The 16,891-nt window shown below is 43.6% G+C and overlaps 1 protein-coding gene across 1 annotated transcript in view; it reads left to right on the top strand.

Annotated features, from left to right (window-relative positions):
• DNAJC4 (DnaJ heat shock protein family (Hsp40) member C4) overlaps nt 1–16,891 on the top strand; it is a 493,550-nt gene that overhangs the window by 378,339 nt on the left and 98,320 nt on the right. The window contains exon 5 of the mRNA XM_086938148.1: nt 4,995–5,162. Coding sequence (XP_086794274.1) covers nt 4,995–5,162 — 168 coding nt within the window. The remainder of the gene's footprint in view (nt 1–4,994; nt 5,163–16,891) is intronic.

Genomic DNA, 16,891 nt, shown 5'->3' with positions numbered 1-16,891 from the left:
TGTAGACGGGGAACTGTGGGTTGATGGGTCCTGTTTGAAGTTACCAGATGGTACGACTTCAGCTACATATGCAATCACAACACTTGAGACATTAGTGGAAACAGCTCGCATACCACAGAAGTCGGCTCAAGCAGCCGAGCTAATCGCTTTAACGCGATTTTGTGAACTTAGCACTGACTTGCGTGTGAACATCTATACAGACAGACGCTATGCTTTTGGAGTGGCCCATGATTTTGGCTTACTCTGGAAGGAAAGAGGCTTTCTTATATTCCACGGGATGCAGATAATGCACGGAGAACTAGTGCATAATCTTTTGACTGCACTTACATATCCAAAGAAAATTGGTATTATTAAGTATAGCGCACACAAGAAAGTCATTGATAAGATTGGACAAGGCAACACCTTTGCAGATCGCGTAGCTCGTGAGACTGCGATGCAACAAAGCGCTACATTCATGTACGGAGTGAAATCACAAGCTGAACGTTGGCATGATGCTAGAGAAGAAGTATTAGGTATACAGAGATCTGCCTCTGTGAAAGAGCTGGAGCAATGGTCTAAAGAAGGAATGTTAGACGAGGAGGGCTGTTGGCGTAACAAAGAAATGGATACGTGGAAATTGCCTGTTGCTTATTTACAACCTATGGTTCAAATGGCACATGGGCTGGCACATGTTGGAGCTCTAGCAATGACGAAATTGCTTACGTGGGTTTGGGAGCATCCTGAAATTGCCAGCACAGCTAAGAGAGTAGTACAGTCCTGTTTGATCTGTTGGCAGTGTAATCTTGGTAAAGGGACACAAACTCCTACAGGAGGGTTTGCTACACCGACTGCACCTTTTGAAGTTTTGCAGATGGATTACATCTAACTTGAACGCTGCAATAACTTAAAGTATGTCCTAGTGGGGGTATGTGCCTTCAGTAAATGGATAGAGGCATACCCTACAAAGGATAATATAGCTCTCACTACAAGGAAGGTGCTTCTAAAGGAGTTTTCCCCTAGATATGGTGTTTGTAAACTTTTGCGGAGTGACAACAGACCTCATTTAATGGTACAAGTTGTTGAGCATGTCCTGAAAGGATTAGGAATCAAACAGAAATTCCATGCAGTCTTCCATCCGCAATCAGCAGGATTAGTGGAGAGGTACAACTCTACACTAAAGCTGAAATTAGCAAAAATACTGGCTTCCACGTCTTTGAAGTGACCAGATGCACTACCTTTGGCATTGTTGTCCATAAGATCAGTGCCATATTCACGATCTGGCCTTACACCATATGAGGTGGTATTTGGAAGACTGATGAATATATGGGGAGTTCCAAAACCATGCCCGGTACATGATGTACCATGTGTTCTGATGAATGATTATTTGGCACAGTTAACCGACAGTTTGATCTCTATTCATCAACAGGTTTGAGAAGCTCTTCCAGACAGATCTACAGGTGAGGCCCACAAACTCCGTCCTGGAGACCATACCATGGTCAAGGTCTTTGAGCGGTCGAACAGTTTGGAGCTGAGGTGGCGAGGACCAGAGCGAGTGCTCCTTGCGACGAGGACAGCAGTTCGAGTGACGAACAGGAAGAACTGGGTCCATAGCACTCACTGTAAGCGAGTGTCGCCTGCCTTGGTGGAACCTACTGTGCTGACAGATCATCAAGAGATCTTGGAAACAGAGAAGGGACACAATATCTCACCTGACGAATCTGAGGGAGTCTTCCCGGACTACACGATTTCTGGAACATCGCGATACCAACTGAGACCAAGGAAAGAGCCTGCATTGTCGAAAAGGACTGGTTGAGCCACCGCCCTGGGTTGGTGAAACAGAGCGCCGATGTGGCAAGGGGGGGGGGGGTCAGTCTTGCGAAGTGACACCCGTCTTGACCCTCGGTGAAGAAATCAACGGCTGCCTAGGGATAAGAGCTCCAACAAATGTTTTTTTGACAACAAAATAATCATGTCTTCTGAAAGATCAAAAGTTGCTAAGATCTGCAATAAGAAAATCATTTGTGCTATAGGGTTTGTTGTTGCTATGGTGGCTATGGCAGCAATAACTTGGTTTGTTGAGAAAGTGGCTCCTGCTCGACAATTGCTGATTACCACTACTTCTGCACCAGTTGAGCATCACTATTTCACGCTTCCCTATCATGAGCAGAAGCATTGACAATGGTACCTAAAAAATATATGTATCCAGATGTTGCATCATACACATAACGCCATGAATACTACCAACTGTTGGTTGTTTGGGAAGATACCTGCGCACCAAAAGAAAGGTGGAACACTTTTTATTCCTCTTCCGTTCCCTCATAACGGTTCTTGTCAAGCCTGGTTTGCATTTTTGTTTGCCTCTGAAAGGGCCAACATTACAGAGATGACAGTAGGACAGATCAATTATCACCTTAATAAAGAAGGTTATCTTGATGGAAATGGTTACCCTCAAGCTAGAGCAACTAAATGGGAATGGGAGGAGTACCAACCTGACAATATTTCCATGCCACATGTTTTCACAGATACGAGGACTATAAAGAACAATGGACCTTTTGTAATTTCTGTATCTAGATCTAAAGCAGACTTATGTCTTAGTAGTGTTGGGAGAATTCCAGTGGGAAGAAGTGAATGTACTACAATTCTAACCATTGAAGGTGCTACTAACAGCAGTTTTACGTCCTCACATAATACTTACTTCGTGTGTAGAAATAAGGGATATTATCAACTACATGTTGGGTTGTCAGGGGTCTGCTATGTATCCTTTCTGTTGCCCCCTGTGTTTCTGGCACCTGCATCGTATCACCGTAACTTTAAACTTTACAATGACATTTCCAAGAACAGAAATAAGAGGACAATAAGTATGGATGAAGTTGACCAAACTGACACCGCTTTGCAATAATATGTCGACTTTAACTTGGGCTTATTTTTCTTCGTGGGTGCTGCATTGAACAGTAGAAAGATAAGGCTATTGACTTATGTTGTGGAAGCTGTTACCAATCAGACAGCAATGGCACTTGGGAACATTACAGAGGAGCTGCAAGTGGCGAGGATTGTAGCACTCCAAAATCGCATGGTACTTGATGTGATTTTGGCTGATTGAGGTGGTGCATGTCGCATCATTGGCAGCAGCTGTTGTGTTTTCATTCCGGATCACTCAACTTCAGTAAAGGATGCAATCTCTAAACTACATAAGATTGCTGCAGCGATTCACCCAGAGACTGGTACATGGACTTTTTCAAACTGGTTGTGGACAACTTGGGGCTGGAAGCTACTGACTAAGCTATGTATACTATTGGTGATACTATTTACATGCTGTGTATGTATACAATGTGGTCCCATGCTTTGATCTATTTGCATCACTGCTTGTACACCTGCGAAAAGAAATGTTGCAGAAATGAAAGCCCAACAAATGCTAAATAAAGAGGTCACTGAACTGATGAGCATCGATGTACAGGATGCATATCTAGATTTCCCAGATGAACGAATGTCTTCAGCTAATACTAATAGTGTTGTCTGTTGTAATTTGGCAGTGATTGGGTTAGCATTAGCAGAAGCCATCCTGTATTTAGAGGCTATCTTGTCCGTTTTGTGGAATCCATTTTGTATTTTTGGCAGCCATTTTGTTTGCCATGTGCTACCACGAGCGTGCCATGTGCTCTGTCCTACCTTGCTGTTGTCTGCTCTTGAAATCTGCCTAGAGACAGGTTATATTTAGCCTCTTCCACTTTGCATATGCTCAGTTGAGCTTGCAGCTGTCCATGTAGCTGCTGTTAGTCTGTAAATGCCAGGATGTGTTCACCAGAATTAGCAACTGTTAGCTCCTCCCACTTGTTGACTGTGCATTTTCTGTATGACCTTATATGTGCCTAAAACCTACTTCTTGTACTTGTACCGCCTTCTTTTGAGCCCCTGTGTGGGTATAAAAGGACCAAGCTCCTTCCATTCAGTGTGCTACTTCATACATTGCCGAAGGGTGTTGTGTGAATGTAGTTCCACCTCATGAGGTTAATAAACTTTGTATTTTCTATTCCAGTTTCTGTGCCAACTTCTATCCTATTTGTCTAAGGACTTGTGCAGAGAAGGGCGAACCCCTTGCACTGGTAGGCCTTGCTGAGGCTCACCACCACAATATGTCCCTGTGAAGAGCACAGTACTTTGCCCCTAGGTGCAACACATGCAGTGCTTTGTACAGAGGCACTTGCAGGGATGTGACCTGGGCTGTGGAAGGGCCTTATTCTAGAGTTCTTGGAGACTCATGATGTTGCAAACACATAGGTCATAACTAAGGAGAAGTGTTGTGTGCTGAGGTGGGGCTCATGAACACTACAGGTGGTTATGGGCACTTTGAGATGTGAAAAGAGAAACTAAGACAGAGTCTTAAACAGAGCATGCACTACTAGTAGCACTCAGCTGAGTGTCACACATGTATTATACTCAATCTCAACTAGTTCAAAAATGTACACACATTTTTTAAAATAAGCAACTGTTGATCTGATCCCAATTGTGCCAATAAGTGTCCATAAAACTGACACTCTGTTGCGTCTTGAATTGTTGTTTATTCACAATTATGATCTCAGCAGAAGTTCATAAATGTTCAAATGACAAAACAAGTTGGGCGTGAGTCACATGAATCCCACTTTGAGATGTGGGCATACACTCTCCATAGCCTTGCGCTGGATCTTTCTTCATCGCAACACTGTTCATCCTGGCTGGCCCCCAAGGAATCATTATACGTAGATAGTGGACAGAGTATCCTTGAGGTCTTGAAAGAGAATCTAGCTTCAACATTCTCCCTAGTAGAGTTGTACAGTATGATAATTGCTGTCTTGGCATTCCTCTGGTATATTGTACATTATTTTATTAAATGCAAAGCGCTCTGCTGCCCTGCACGGTCTGGTTTTGGCTATACAAAACCATAATTAAATAAACAATATATTGTTTTGTCCTTGCAAGGGACATCAAGACTTGTAGCATTGACATACTTGTACAATCAACTTACCTATCTTTCTCTACAGCTCCACACCAACAGATGATGAGCGGTTCTGGCAGCAGTTCCATCAACATCACTCCAGTGAGTATTCTTCAGATAGCAGAGAGCGGCGACATCGGAGGAACAAGATGTTAGTGGGATACTGTGTCCTCATCATGCTGGGCAGCCTGCTGGCTCACTACGTTGGTTTCAGGTAGGTGCGGATGCCATTACCTGTAAATGGGAGCTTCTGGGCCCAGTAATTTCTCTCTAATCTAGTGTGTTCAGCCTTATTTTACCTGGATGTGTAGCTTTGGACTCGCCAATGGTTCTGCCCTAGGGATGGTTTTAGGAACTTGCTTCAATGAATACGTAAGACAAAGCAACAGGCAGTGAACCATACTGATGCCGCACATACAACTGATATCTCCCAGGACAAATCTTTTTTGTTGGATCTAATCTGAAAATAACAATGTGTGCACACACTGCAAGCTCCCTCTGCCCAAAGAGTGCCAACCTAGATAGATTAAACCCGAAACACAGCAAGCAGAGGTGCACCACTTCTACAAATGTGATTCTAATTCCAGATATATCCACAATATTTCAGTAGTAGTTAAGATTCTTCTTTGTATTGTTGCATCATCAATATATATCAGAAAAGAGCCAGCCAACGCGTTTCGTCCACATACATGTGGGCTTCTTCAGGGCACAGTAAAAGTAAGGAATATCCGTACTCAATTGAGAGGAAGAATTATTGGGATCCATTCATCTTTGATCATTGGAAATGTAGTGTAACTTCCTCAAGAAGGGATCCATCAAAAAAGGCCCAAATCTAAAAGTGATAATCGAGAGGATTTCAAGTTCTCAGCTATATAAAAATAACGTGTGGGAAGCGATATGTATCTGTACATGTTCCCTGGAAGTCAAAAAAGGGTGAAAAGAGGGGAAAGAATCCACCCCTCATCCACACTACAATTGGTGTGGAGAAAGCAGAAGATCATGGCACTTCCAGTTGATTATAGAAAGTGCTTCAATGCGCATAGGAAGGTCCTCGCTGCTGAGCAGGCAGTTCATCACTCTGACAGCTACTGGAAGCCCTGATGCTGGGCATATGACCACAGACCAGGGCTGCATTAATGACAGCACAGTGGGACTGTGGCTTTGTATGGGGGTTGAGGTGTGCGTACGGGAAGCAAATCACATACATGGTGTGGTCAGTGAATCATGGAGTTATTTTGAGGGTTTATTTCGATACTGCTCTCTAAATTAAGCCCCTAGTCTCTAGAAAAGTCATAGATTTGACAATACAGTGTTATTCTGAATCACCATATCTCTACAGCACCTTGAGGTAAGCCTTCTTTGCTTGCTATCGCTACCTTAAGAAGGCAAGTGTAAAAAGGAAGAAACTTGATTATTGAAGTGAAATGATATAGAATTGCATAATGTGAAACCGGAAACCCTAGTATCAATTCCAGCTTCCCCACTCGACCCAAATGTTTGATCCTAGGCAGTTGCCTAATTTCACTCTGCCTCCTTTTTAGGTCTCACCTGGCGTTGCAGCACGCATGCTCTTCGAGGACCTTTTGGAATCGATATGGTTTCAGAAGGGAGCTTTAAGCCACGCCCTTCTTTTTAATTGGCTTACGTCAGCGTTTATGTTAAACGCTGGCACGTGATTGGCAATTGGGCTTTTTGGTTACCGCCTTGTCCTCTTTTAGTACAGCCCATTTCGACAGGCGGACGCCATCTTTGTTCCTGTGACGTATGAGGGCTTTAAATTGGGAATCTCTTTGCTTTCCGTTCAGCGTTTACTGACTTCTAATTGGGATGTCAGAAACATTAGCTGGGTTAGGTGGCTGTTTTCCCTTAATAGCGCCGTAGGCCACCTGTCTAAGACACCCTAAACACACCCGAAGGCTATACCATTGCTTCTAGATCCTGCGTCGAAGCACAACGATGCCTGTGTACCAAAACAGGCTGTACAGTGCCTGGGTCAAAAACTCAAGCTTTCAGACGCCCCATAGTAGGCAGATTCTGCGTCTCATGTTCTCTCAGGTACCCAGAGGACAGTGCGCAAATCACTCCAGGGCGGGAGATATTTTGGCTTGGGCTGGGCTCGGGAAATGCCAGACCCAGGGTTCTGCGAAACTCTAGCAGTAAGTTGCCTGCAGATAAAGTGGAGCAGTCCAGGATTTCAGAGTAAAGGAGTCCTGATACGTACGTCCAGCAGTAGTCAATTACGCAGGTCATCCAGGAATGGCAACAACTGCTTCCACTGAAGGTGTTTTTCCGAAGAGGCTCCCAAATTTACTTTTAAGTATCAACTGCAAGCCACGGTCAATGTATGACCGGGAGGGTGCGAGCGGACAACTCACACATTCAGCTGCACCAGTCAGAAATTCAGAAGCAATAGATACCCTTCCCTCAGACCACCTGTGTTGTGAAGGGAGGCGATTGCCTGATGAGAGGTAGGAGAAGTGTGGTGAGATGAGAGGTAGGAGAAGTGGGGGTGGGCCTCCCTGTCTTGGGCAGCACATATGGGCTGAATCCTGGTTACAGTGCATGTTATGTAACATGGTACTTGTCTAGCACAGTACCGTTCACCGATTTCTTGGCATGCATGCTCAGGGGCAGGGTGCATCAGTACTGTGTGTCCGCACCAGAGAACTTTTGTGGGGAACAGTAAGGATCCTTTTTTGAAAAATGGCCCACCTGTCATTATCTCACTCACAGAGGTAAATTATTGACTCGTTTAACACTTTTAAGGTAGATATTGGCATTTTGTCGCCAAGTAATTTGGGATTTTACTTAAAATGTGTTTGAGGGCAATCATGCACTTATGGATACACTGAATATTTGCTGGTGCAGTATATTGACATTTTCACAAAGACTTTTCAACATTCAAACAACACTAGACTCCTCCACACTTTCTTCCTTCATCCTATTTACTCTACCCCCAAACCTTTCTTCTGCATCATAATATTCTACTCCTTACTGTACTTCACTTACCCTCATGCTATTTTTCTAATCATTCGCCTGCCCAAATCTTCAACACTGCTGCTCTCCTATTAAAGTATGCTTTAACTGCAACACAGCTAACAAATACAATTCTAACAACATAAAATCACAACATAAACTAATTAATACAAAGCAAAAAATCAATACCATTCGCAAAACAAATTGCTTTAACTTACACAAAGGAGAGACCTATTGCATTTCCAATGCTTGTTCTTCATTATGACTTATAGGGGCACCTTGAAATACATGAGTTCAGGATATATGCCGTACAAACCCATTGTTTTTGCTTTAATAAACTATAATGTTGTACATGTATAATAGCAAACCTGACCACCCAGAAGGTTCTACATGGAAACTGACTTGTTTCTTAGTTCACATTCGGCATTGTTGTCAGGGTGTGAGGAGGCATGATAATTGCTACACTCATTTTTTAAAACGATCAGTTTTAAAATAAAATACTTCTGAATGCACTGATCTATTCGTATCTACTAAAGGTGTAACACTTCTGCATGTTAATGTAATACACTTCTTAAATTTTGAGAGGCTTTATGATATTTTTACACATTTGCTGCAAGATGTATTAACAAATGAATGTGTTCCTAAATTAACATTCACGGGACACCTTATTTGCTCATTTTCTTTTAATTCAGTTAGCATGTAAGTAAACGCTTTCCTGTTAATTTAACAAGTTTGTGAATGTTTAATGCTTTCTGAAGTAAACTTCGGAGGGCCACATGTGAAGGTCCGTAGGGCCACATGTGAAGGTCCGAAGGGCCATATGCGGCCCTGGGCCGTACTTTGAGTACCAGGGCATTAGAATCATCTCTTTTCTGTTGGAAGGGTTCCAGAACAAATAATGTGACACACCTTAAACTACTGAAACTTTTACAAAACCTTTTAGTTCTTTTTATCGGGAACTTTAAATAGTACGAAAAATACCAGAGAACTTGCGTGACAGAAAACTACAGAATGCTATGTAACTCCAACCTTAGCAAGTACTCAGCCCAGAGCACATCAGCCATTTTTATTAGTTCATTGTGATTGTGCGTGACCTTAACTTATTCTTCAGTTTGTTTCTTCACTTTTAGCGTCCTCTTTTCTTTTTTAGTTTTTTTTTCACATCTCTTTTTTCCTTCTCTTGTGCTTTGTTTGTTTTTTGAGTTTTTTAGTACATGTTTTAATAGTGAAGCCTCAGAATGTTTTTGCAAAATTCCTCACAAGCTCCTACATTCAAGTGTAGTGTGCGGTTAAAGGGCAGTTACAGGCTTAGAAAGAGGGAGTTTGGAATGTTCTAGTTCTCGTCCACATGTTTACTTCTATGAGGTCGAACGACTAGGACGTGTTTCATCTCTGAAAATCGCAGTTGATCAACAATACATTAGAACCGTTGTGTTTCTTGAAGGTGGCAGGAACTTTGAATGTTCAGGAATAAGAAAGAAGCAACACCTTTATTTTTCTTAGCTCAGACAAATCCCGTGGAACTAATTTGTTTAAACTGTATGCATCCGAGAAACAAACTGAACCAGCTTCCGGGCATTTCAGTAAACTGCCACCCTGTTTAAGAGTTTCCTTTTCTGTTCCTTCACCAGGATTGATGCAGAGGGTAAATGCTGTTTTTTCACCCGCTGACGTGGGGCCCAGGGGCGGCTCCTCCCCTATGGCAGTGGAGCATCACCCCACTGCTTTTAACTTTGAGTTATTATCATTTTAATTTTCCTGCCTCTTTTTGGGCGGGTGGGCAGGGCTGCTCTGCTCTCGGAGCCGAGCAGGGAAGGAGTTTGCTCTCTTGGGTCGCCCAAACCAGTCATGCACTCTTACCCCATTCTCAATGCAGGCTGCATTACAGCCTGCATGGGGGACAACTGCAGGCCCCCATTCCCTGATTGAGCGTCGAACTAGGATGCTCAAAACCAATCACAACGCTGCATTGCAGCGTTGAGATGGGACAAGGGAGCCTGGGTGCTCACCAAGCACAATGCTGCATTGCAGCGTTCTGATTGGTCAAGGGGGCCTGACTGTACTTCCTGTACCTGTCTGAGGAGGAAAGCAGAGACACAGGAACCAGAGCTGCAAGGTAAGTGTTTTTTAAAAATTATATATACATATATTTTTTTACATTTCACACTGATTCGCCCCGCCTCCCCCCCTCATGGCCCCCTGGTGCGCCCTCATCCACCCCGCCATCCACGAACCATGCCGGTCGCCACTGGTGGTGCACATATTCATGGCTGATCAAAATTCTAGCGTACATTGTAGTGTGCCTTTTCCAACCATTATTCATGTGGCCCATATGGCATGTTTGAATAATGCAACATGTTTTTAGTAGCTTGATTCTGTTCAATCCACCTGTGCATAAAACTGCATTTTCTAGCAGTTTATCCTGGGTATTTTTTTTTCTCTAAAAGTAAAAAAAAGGATGTCAGCAGGTGTTTGTATTTCGTTGTTCTCGATAGACTCTCCACAATGCTCATACCTAGGTGCCATTTTCAGAGTGCCTGTTTTTCCAGTATCAGTCAGGCTTGGTTGCAGGAGAACATAAACAAAATCAAAATGCCCAGAAAGGAGGAAATAACTTAACATGTGCTTCTTTTTTGAGGATTGAGTCAAGGTACAAAGCAAAATTAGAATTTTTATCATCTTTGTACTTTTTGCATGTTTCAATGGCCATGTACGTGTGTTTTTTAGTGTTGGTGATTGAAATGTTCCATTAAAGTTCTGCCTGAGGAGCAACCATCTATTCTGAAGGACAGTCAAATTCCTCGATGTGAATGGGTGTTGGTGTCGGGACCTTGAGAACATCTTGGAAGTGCTTTTGGAAGATTTAATTCTAAAAGACTATGGGCCATATGTATCAAAAAATAGTTTTGCGATTCTCAAATTGCTATTTGTAGCGAATCGCAATTAAAGAATCGCAAAATGCACTGTATGTATGATTTGCTAAAAAGTTTGCGAATCCTACATATTCCTTATTTGCAAATCGCAAATTGAGATTCTCAAATAAGGAATACCTTCCCATTCATTCCTATGGGCTAGAGGGCCCATAGGAATGAATGGGAAGACATTCTCAATTTGCGATTACCAATTAGAGAATCGCAAATTAAGAATGCTATTTCAATGTTGCAAGGGTGCCAAAAGGACACCCTATTGCACCCCTGAAATATGCATGTGTGCACATTTTGTGTACATACATGCCTAAGCGCATGTATGTGCGACACATGGCACTTTTAAAATATCTAAAAGTTGTTGTTTTAAGAAAATTGCAAATTTACCACCAACTTGAAGTTGGTGGTAATTTGCAATTCCTTAAGTCTAAATAGCAAAATTCTGGTGCTACCAGAATTGCATTTAAGGAATTGCAATTTGCAATTCCTTAATTGCAATCGCAAAATGGAGAATCACAAATTTTGCAATTCTCTATTTTGCGATGGTCTTTTGGGATGATACATCCCAAAAGGATTTTTCCAATTCGCAAACAGGCCAATTCTGAGAATCAGCCAGTTTGCAAACGAGCAGAAGGCTTGATCCATATAGCCCTATATCTGCGTACAAAAAAACACCTGGTCTGTGAACACCTTGGAATCTAGCTGGGTGGCGCGCATTCCAACTACGTAGAGGATGAGGACAATGAAGCATCCAAAGGCAGAGCTTTCCAATACCTGAGTTGTTACAGACACCTACAAGGGAGCTGTCAATTTCAGGAAATAATTCCCCAAAACAGCAGGCAAAACGTGTTGTTGGATTCATTGCGGCCCCGCCTGAGCCGCGAGGAACGCCCAGCTGCACTCAAGGTGCAGTCCTCCGCAGCGCCAAACGACGTTGGGGATCAAGGAACAGGTTGGCCCATGGAGGATGTTTTCAACAGGACAGATATCTGCCGTCACACCGCAACCCACTGTGGTAATTTGATTTGGGCAGAATTATGAAATCACACGACGATCCACTGGGAAGAATTGAGGCACTCCAAGATCCAGCAGGCCATGCGAGTGGCCACGCCCACTGGGGCGGGAGAACACATTTTAAGTGAGTGCAAGACTGTTGTGTTTTTCATTGCCAAATGCCCGTGGCCCCTGAAGAAGTGATTTGCATCACGAAACGCGTAGGGCGGGACATTTTTGATTTTGAGCGAGGTACTGCAGCTGCCGGGATACTGTTTTCCTCCATCAAATAAAGAATGGGAAAATCGAACCTACCTGTTTGTGGCGTCCTTACAGCAGGCAAAACTTGTTGTTGGATTCATTGTGGCCCCGCCTGAGCCACGAGGAACGCCCAGCTGCACTCAAGGTGCAGTCCTCCGCAGCGCCAAATGACGTTGGGGATCAAGGAACAGCTTGGCCCATGGAGGATGTTATCAACAGGACAGACATCTGCCGTCGCACCGCAACCCACTGTGGTAATTTGATTTGGGCAGAATTATGAAATCACACGACTATCCACTGGGAAGAATTGAGGCACTCCAAGATCCAGCAGGCCATGCGAGTGGCCACTCCCACTGGGGCGGGAGAACACATTTTAAGTGAGTGCAAGACTGTTGTGTGTTTCATTGCCAAATGCCTGTGGCCACTGAAGAAGTGGTTTGTATCACGAAACGCGTAGGGCGGGACATTTTTTATTTTGAGCGAGGTACTGCAGCTGCCTGGATACTGTTTTCCTCCATCAAATAAAGAATGGGAAAATCGAACCTACCTGTTAGTGGCGTCCTTACAGCAGGCAAAACTTGTTGGATTCATTGCGGCCCCGCCTGAGCCGCGAGGAACGCCCAGCTGCACTCAAGGTGCAGTCCTCCGCAGCGCCAAACGACGTTGGGGATCAAGGAACAGGTTGGCCCATGGAGGATGTTATCAACAGGACAGACATCTGCCGTCACACCGCAACCCACTGTGGTAATTTGATTTGGGCAGAGTTATGAAATCACACAACGATCCACTGGGAAGAATTGAGGCACTCCAAGATCCAGCAGACCATGCGAGTGTCCACGCCCACTGGGGCGGGAGAACACATTTTAAGTGAGTGCAAGACTGTTGTGTGTTTCATTGCCAAATGCCCGTGGCCCCTGAAGAAGTGATTTGCATCACGAAACGCGTAGGGCGGGACATTTTTTATTTTGAGCGAGGTACTGCAGCTGCCTGGATACTGTTTTCCTCCATCAAATAAAGAATGGGAAAATCGTACCTACCTGTTTGTGGCGTCCTTACAGCAGGCAAAACTTGTTGTTGGATTCATTGCGGCCCCGCCTGAGCAGCGAGGACCGCCCAGCTGCACTCAAGGTGCAGTCCTCCGCAGCGCCAAGCGACGTTGGGGATCAAGGAACAGGGTGGCCCATGGAGGATGTTATCAACAGGACAGATATCTGCCGTCACACCGCAACCCACTGTGGTAATTTGATTTGGGCAGTATTATGAAATCACATGACAATCCACTGAGAAGAATTGAGACACTCCAAGATCCAGCAGGCCATGCGAGTGGCCACGCCCACTGGGGCGGGAGAACACATTTTAAGTGAGTGCAAGACTGTTGTGTGTTTCATTGCCAAATGCCCGTCGCCCCTGAAGAAGTGATTTGCATCACGAAACGCGTAGGGCGGGACACTTTTGATTTTGAGCGAGGTACTGCAGCTGCCTGGATACTGTTTTCCTCCATTAAATAAAGAATGGGAAAATCAAACCTACCTGTTTGTGGTGTCCTTACAGCAGGCACAACTTGTTGTTGGATTCATTGCGGCCACCCCTGAGCCGCGAGGAACGCCCAGCTGCACTCAAAGTGCAGTCCTCCGCAGCGCCAAACGACGTTGGGGATCAAGGAACAGGTTGGCCCATGGAGGATGTTATCAACAGGACCAACATCTGCCGTCACACCGCAACCCACTGTGGTAATTTGATTTGGGCAGAATTATGAAATCACATGACGATCCACTGGGAAGAATTGAGGCACTCCAAGATCCAGCAGGCCATGCGAGTGGCCAGGCCCACTGGGGCTTGAGAACACATTTTAAGTGAGTGCAAGACTGTTGTGTGTTTCATTGCCAAATGCCCATGGCCCCTGAAAAAGTGATTTGCATCACGAAACGCGTAGGGCGGGACATTTTTGATTTTAAGCGAGGTACTGCAGCTGCCTGGATACTGTTTTCCTCCATCAAATAAAGAATGGGAAAATCGAACCTACCTCTTTGTGGCGTCCTTACAGCAGGCAAAACTTGTTGTTGGATTCATTGCAGTACCGCCTGAGCCTTGAGGAACGCCCAGCTGCCCTCAAGGTGCAGTCCTCCGCAGCGCCAAACGACGTTGGGGATCAAGGAACAGGTTGGCCCATGGAGGATGTTATTAACAGGACAAACATCTGCTGTCACACCGCAACCCACTGTGGTAATTTGATTTGGGCAGAATTATGAAATCACACGACGATCCACTGGGAAGAATTGAGGCACTCCAAGATCCAGCAGGCCATGTGAGTAGCCACGCCATCTGGGGCGGGAAAACACATTTTAAGTGAGTGCAAGACTGTTGTGTTTTTCATTGCCAAATGCCCGTGGCCCCTGAAGAAGTGATTTGCATCACGAAACGCGTAGGGCGGGACATTTTTGATTTTGAGCGAGGTACTGCAGATGCCTGGATATTGTTTTCCTCCATCAAATAAAGAATGGGAAAATCGAACCTACCTGTGTGTGGCGTCCTTACAGCAGGCAAAACTTGTTGTTGGATTCATTGCGGCCCTGCCTGAGCCGCGAGGAACGCCCAGCTGCACTCAAGGTGCAGTCCTCCGCAGCACCAAACGACGTTGGGGATCAAGGAACAGGTTGGCCCATGGAGGATGTTATCAACAGGACAGACATCTGCCGTCACACCGCAACCCACTGTGGTAATTTGATTTGGGCAGAATTATGAAATCACACGACGATCCACTGGGAAGAATTGAGGCACTCCAAGATCCACCAGTCATGCGAGTGGCCACGCCCACTGGGGCGGGAGAACACATTTTAAGTGAGTGCAAGACTGTTGTGTTTTTCATTGCCAAATGCCCGTGTCCCCTGAAGAAGTGATTTGCATCACGAAACGGGTAGGGCGGGACATTTTTGATTTTGAGCGAGGTACTGCAGATGCCTGGATATTGTTTTCCTCCATCAAATAAAGAATGGGAAAATCGAACCTACCTGTTTGTGGCGTCCTTACAGCAGGCAAAAGTTGTTGTTGGATATATATATATATATATATATATATATGCGTAGTTTTCTCTGTCGTTTTGATCGGCGTGTTGAGAGACTGCAGCTGTTGGATATATATATATATATATGGCGGCATACTGATGCAGGCGGAACTTTTTCTTTAAATAAACTTTAAGAAAGCACGAAATACTGGGTCCGCGCTTGTCTATCCGAGTCCTGTCTGTCGAGTGGATTCTAAAGATAGAGTACTGGAATATATATATATATATATATATCCATCCAACAGCTGCAGTCTCTCAACACGCCGATCAAAACGACAGAGAAAACTACGCAAGTCCAACATTCCTTTTGGCACGAAATTTATTTAGGTATGAGTATCCAAATCTGACGCGTTTCGGGCATCCGCCCTTGCTCACAGACAGTCAGTAAATGAAATAAACATCACTTAAGTAGTACTTGTTCCACAGTTTTTTTCACAGAGGCATTTTTTTCTTTAATTCCAACCATGTGTAAATGGAAAGTGAGGACACACTACTCAGTAAAAACCATATTGAGTACCTCTTCCAAACATTTCAAAGTGCATAATGCAAGGGCAGAATAAAAATCAATATTATTTAAGTTCTGATATGCAATAAATAGAGCAAATAGATATACATTGAAAATATTTAAAACAATGTATAAAAAAAGACCGTTTTCATATAGCAGCATAAATGCATTTGACCTAACAAAATTATACTTATAATATTTGTTATAGTCCATATTAATTGTTACATGCGCAAAAATAAGCATATTAACCAGATGTGCAAATAATGCACAGTATTGTAATGTGCAAAGAATCGCTCAAAAAATGCCATTAGAGGACAATTTTGTGCAAAAATGCTTATCAAATAAGTGCAAACATCGCAATATGTAAACAATTAGATGAAATGGAGGTCTATATTTAAGTTTGCATAGACCTAATTGTGCAAAATAAGCAAGGTTATATGGACCAAGGAATAAATATATAAATATATAAATAGATATATTCTAATTGATAAAAGTAGTTAAAAAACAGTTTCGTTTTGAATATCTGCATAAATGCAAAAATGGTCAATTGAAATGCTAATTGCTCACAAATACATATGTTAGCATAACACAAAATAGGAAAATTGATGGAAGAAAACCAAATGTACACACTGTTTATGTCTATGTCCTCATAAAAAATATAAGAAAAAAGTGATTCCCAAAGTAGAGAATAATGGGATTTATAAAGAGAAAAACCAGTCACCATGAAACAAAATCGAAATAACAACAGATTTGTTTATAGAGATTCAGAAAAAAATAAAAATATTCATATATACAGAAACGGAAGGCAAAGCACTCCATTCAACCTACCCAACTAGAAAGCGAATATCATCAATTTAAAGAAACACATAAAGATCATCAGTGGTATTCAGTCCATTAGGGAATTTACTGTCCAATTCCAAGATAAATTGTGACTCCAGCCTCCTCAGGATCTTATCCCTGTCCCCTCCTCTACGTGGCTTGGGAACTGAGGCAATGACATAATAGGTCAGGCATTGCAAGTTGTTGTTATGTATAGCTTTAAAATGCCTGGCCACCGGGTACGTGCCATCATTGTTAACGATGGCACGTAAATGCTGGAGAATCCTGACATGCACCTGCAGTCGAGTACTGCCAACGCATCTCAAACCACAGGTGCATGTCAGGACGTAAACTTCGAATTCCGTCTTACAATTGAACGACCCCACTATGTTGGTCATGGTAGG

The sequence above is a fragment of the Lissotriton vulgaris genome, chromosome 9 (genome assembly GCF_964263255.1).
Source record: "Lissotriton vulgaris chromosome 9, aLisVul1.2, whole genome shotgun sequence".
Taxonomy (NCBI): Eukaryota; Metazoa; Chordata; class Amphibia; order Caudata; family Salamandridae; genus Lissotriton; species Lissotriton vulgaris.
Note: the sequence above shows the minus strand (reverse complement) of the source record. Positions and strands in the feature narration are given on the sequence as shown.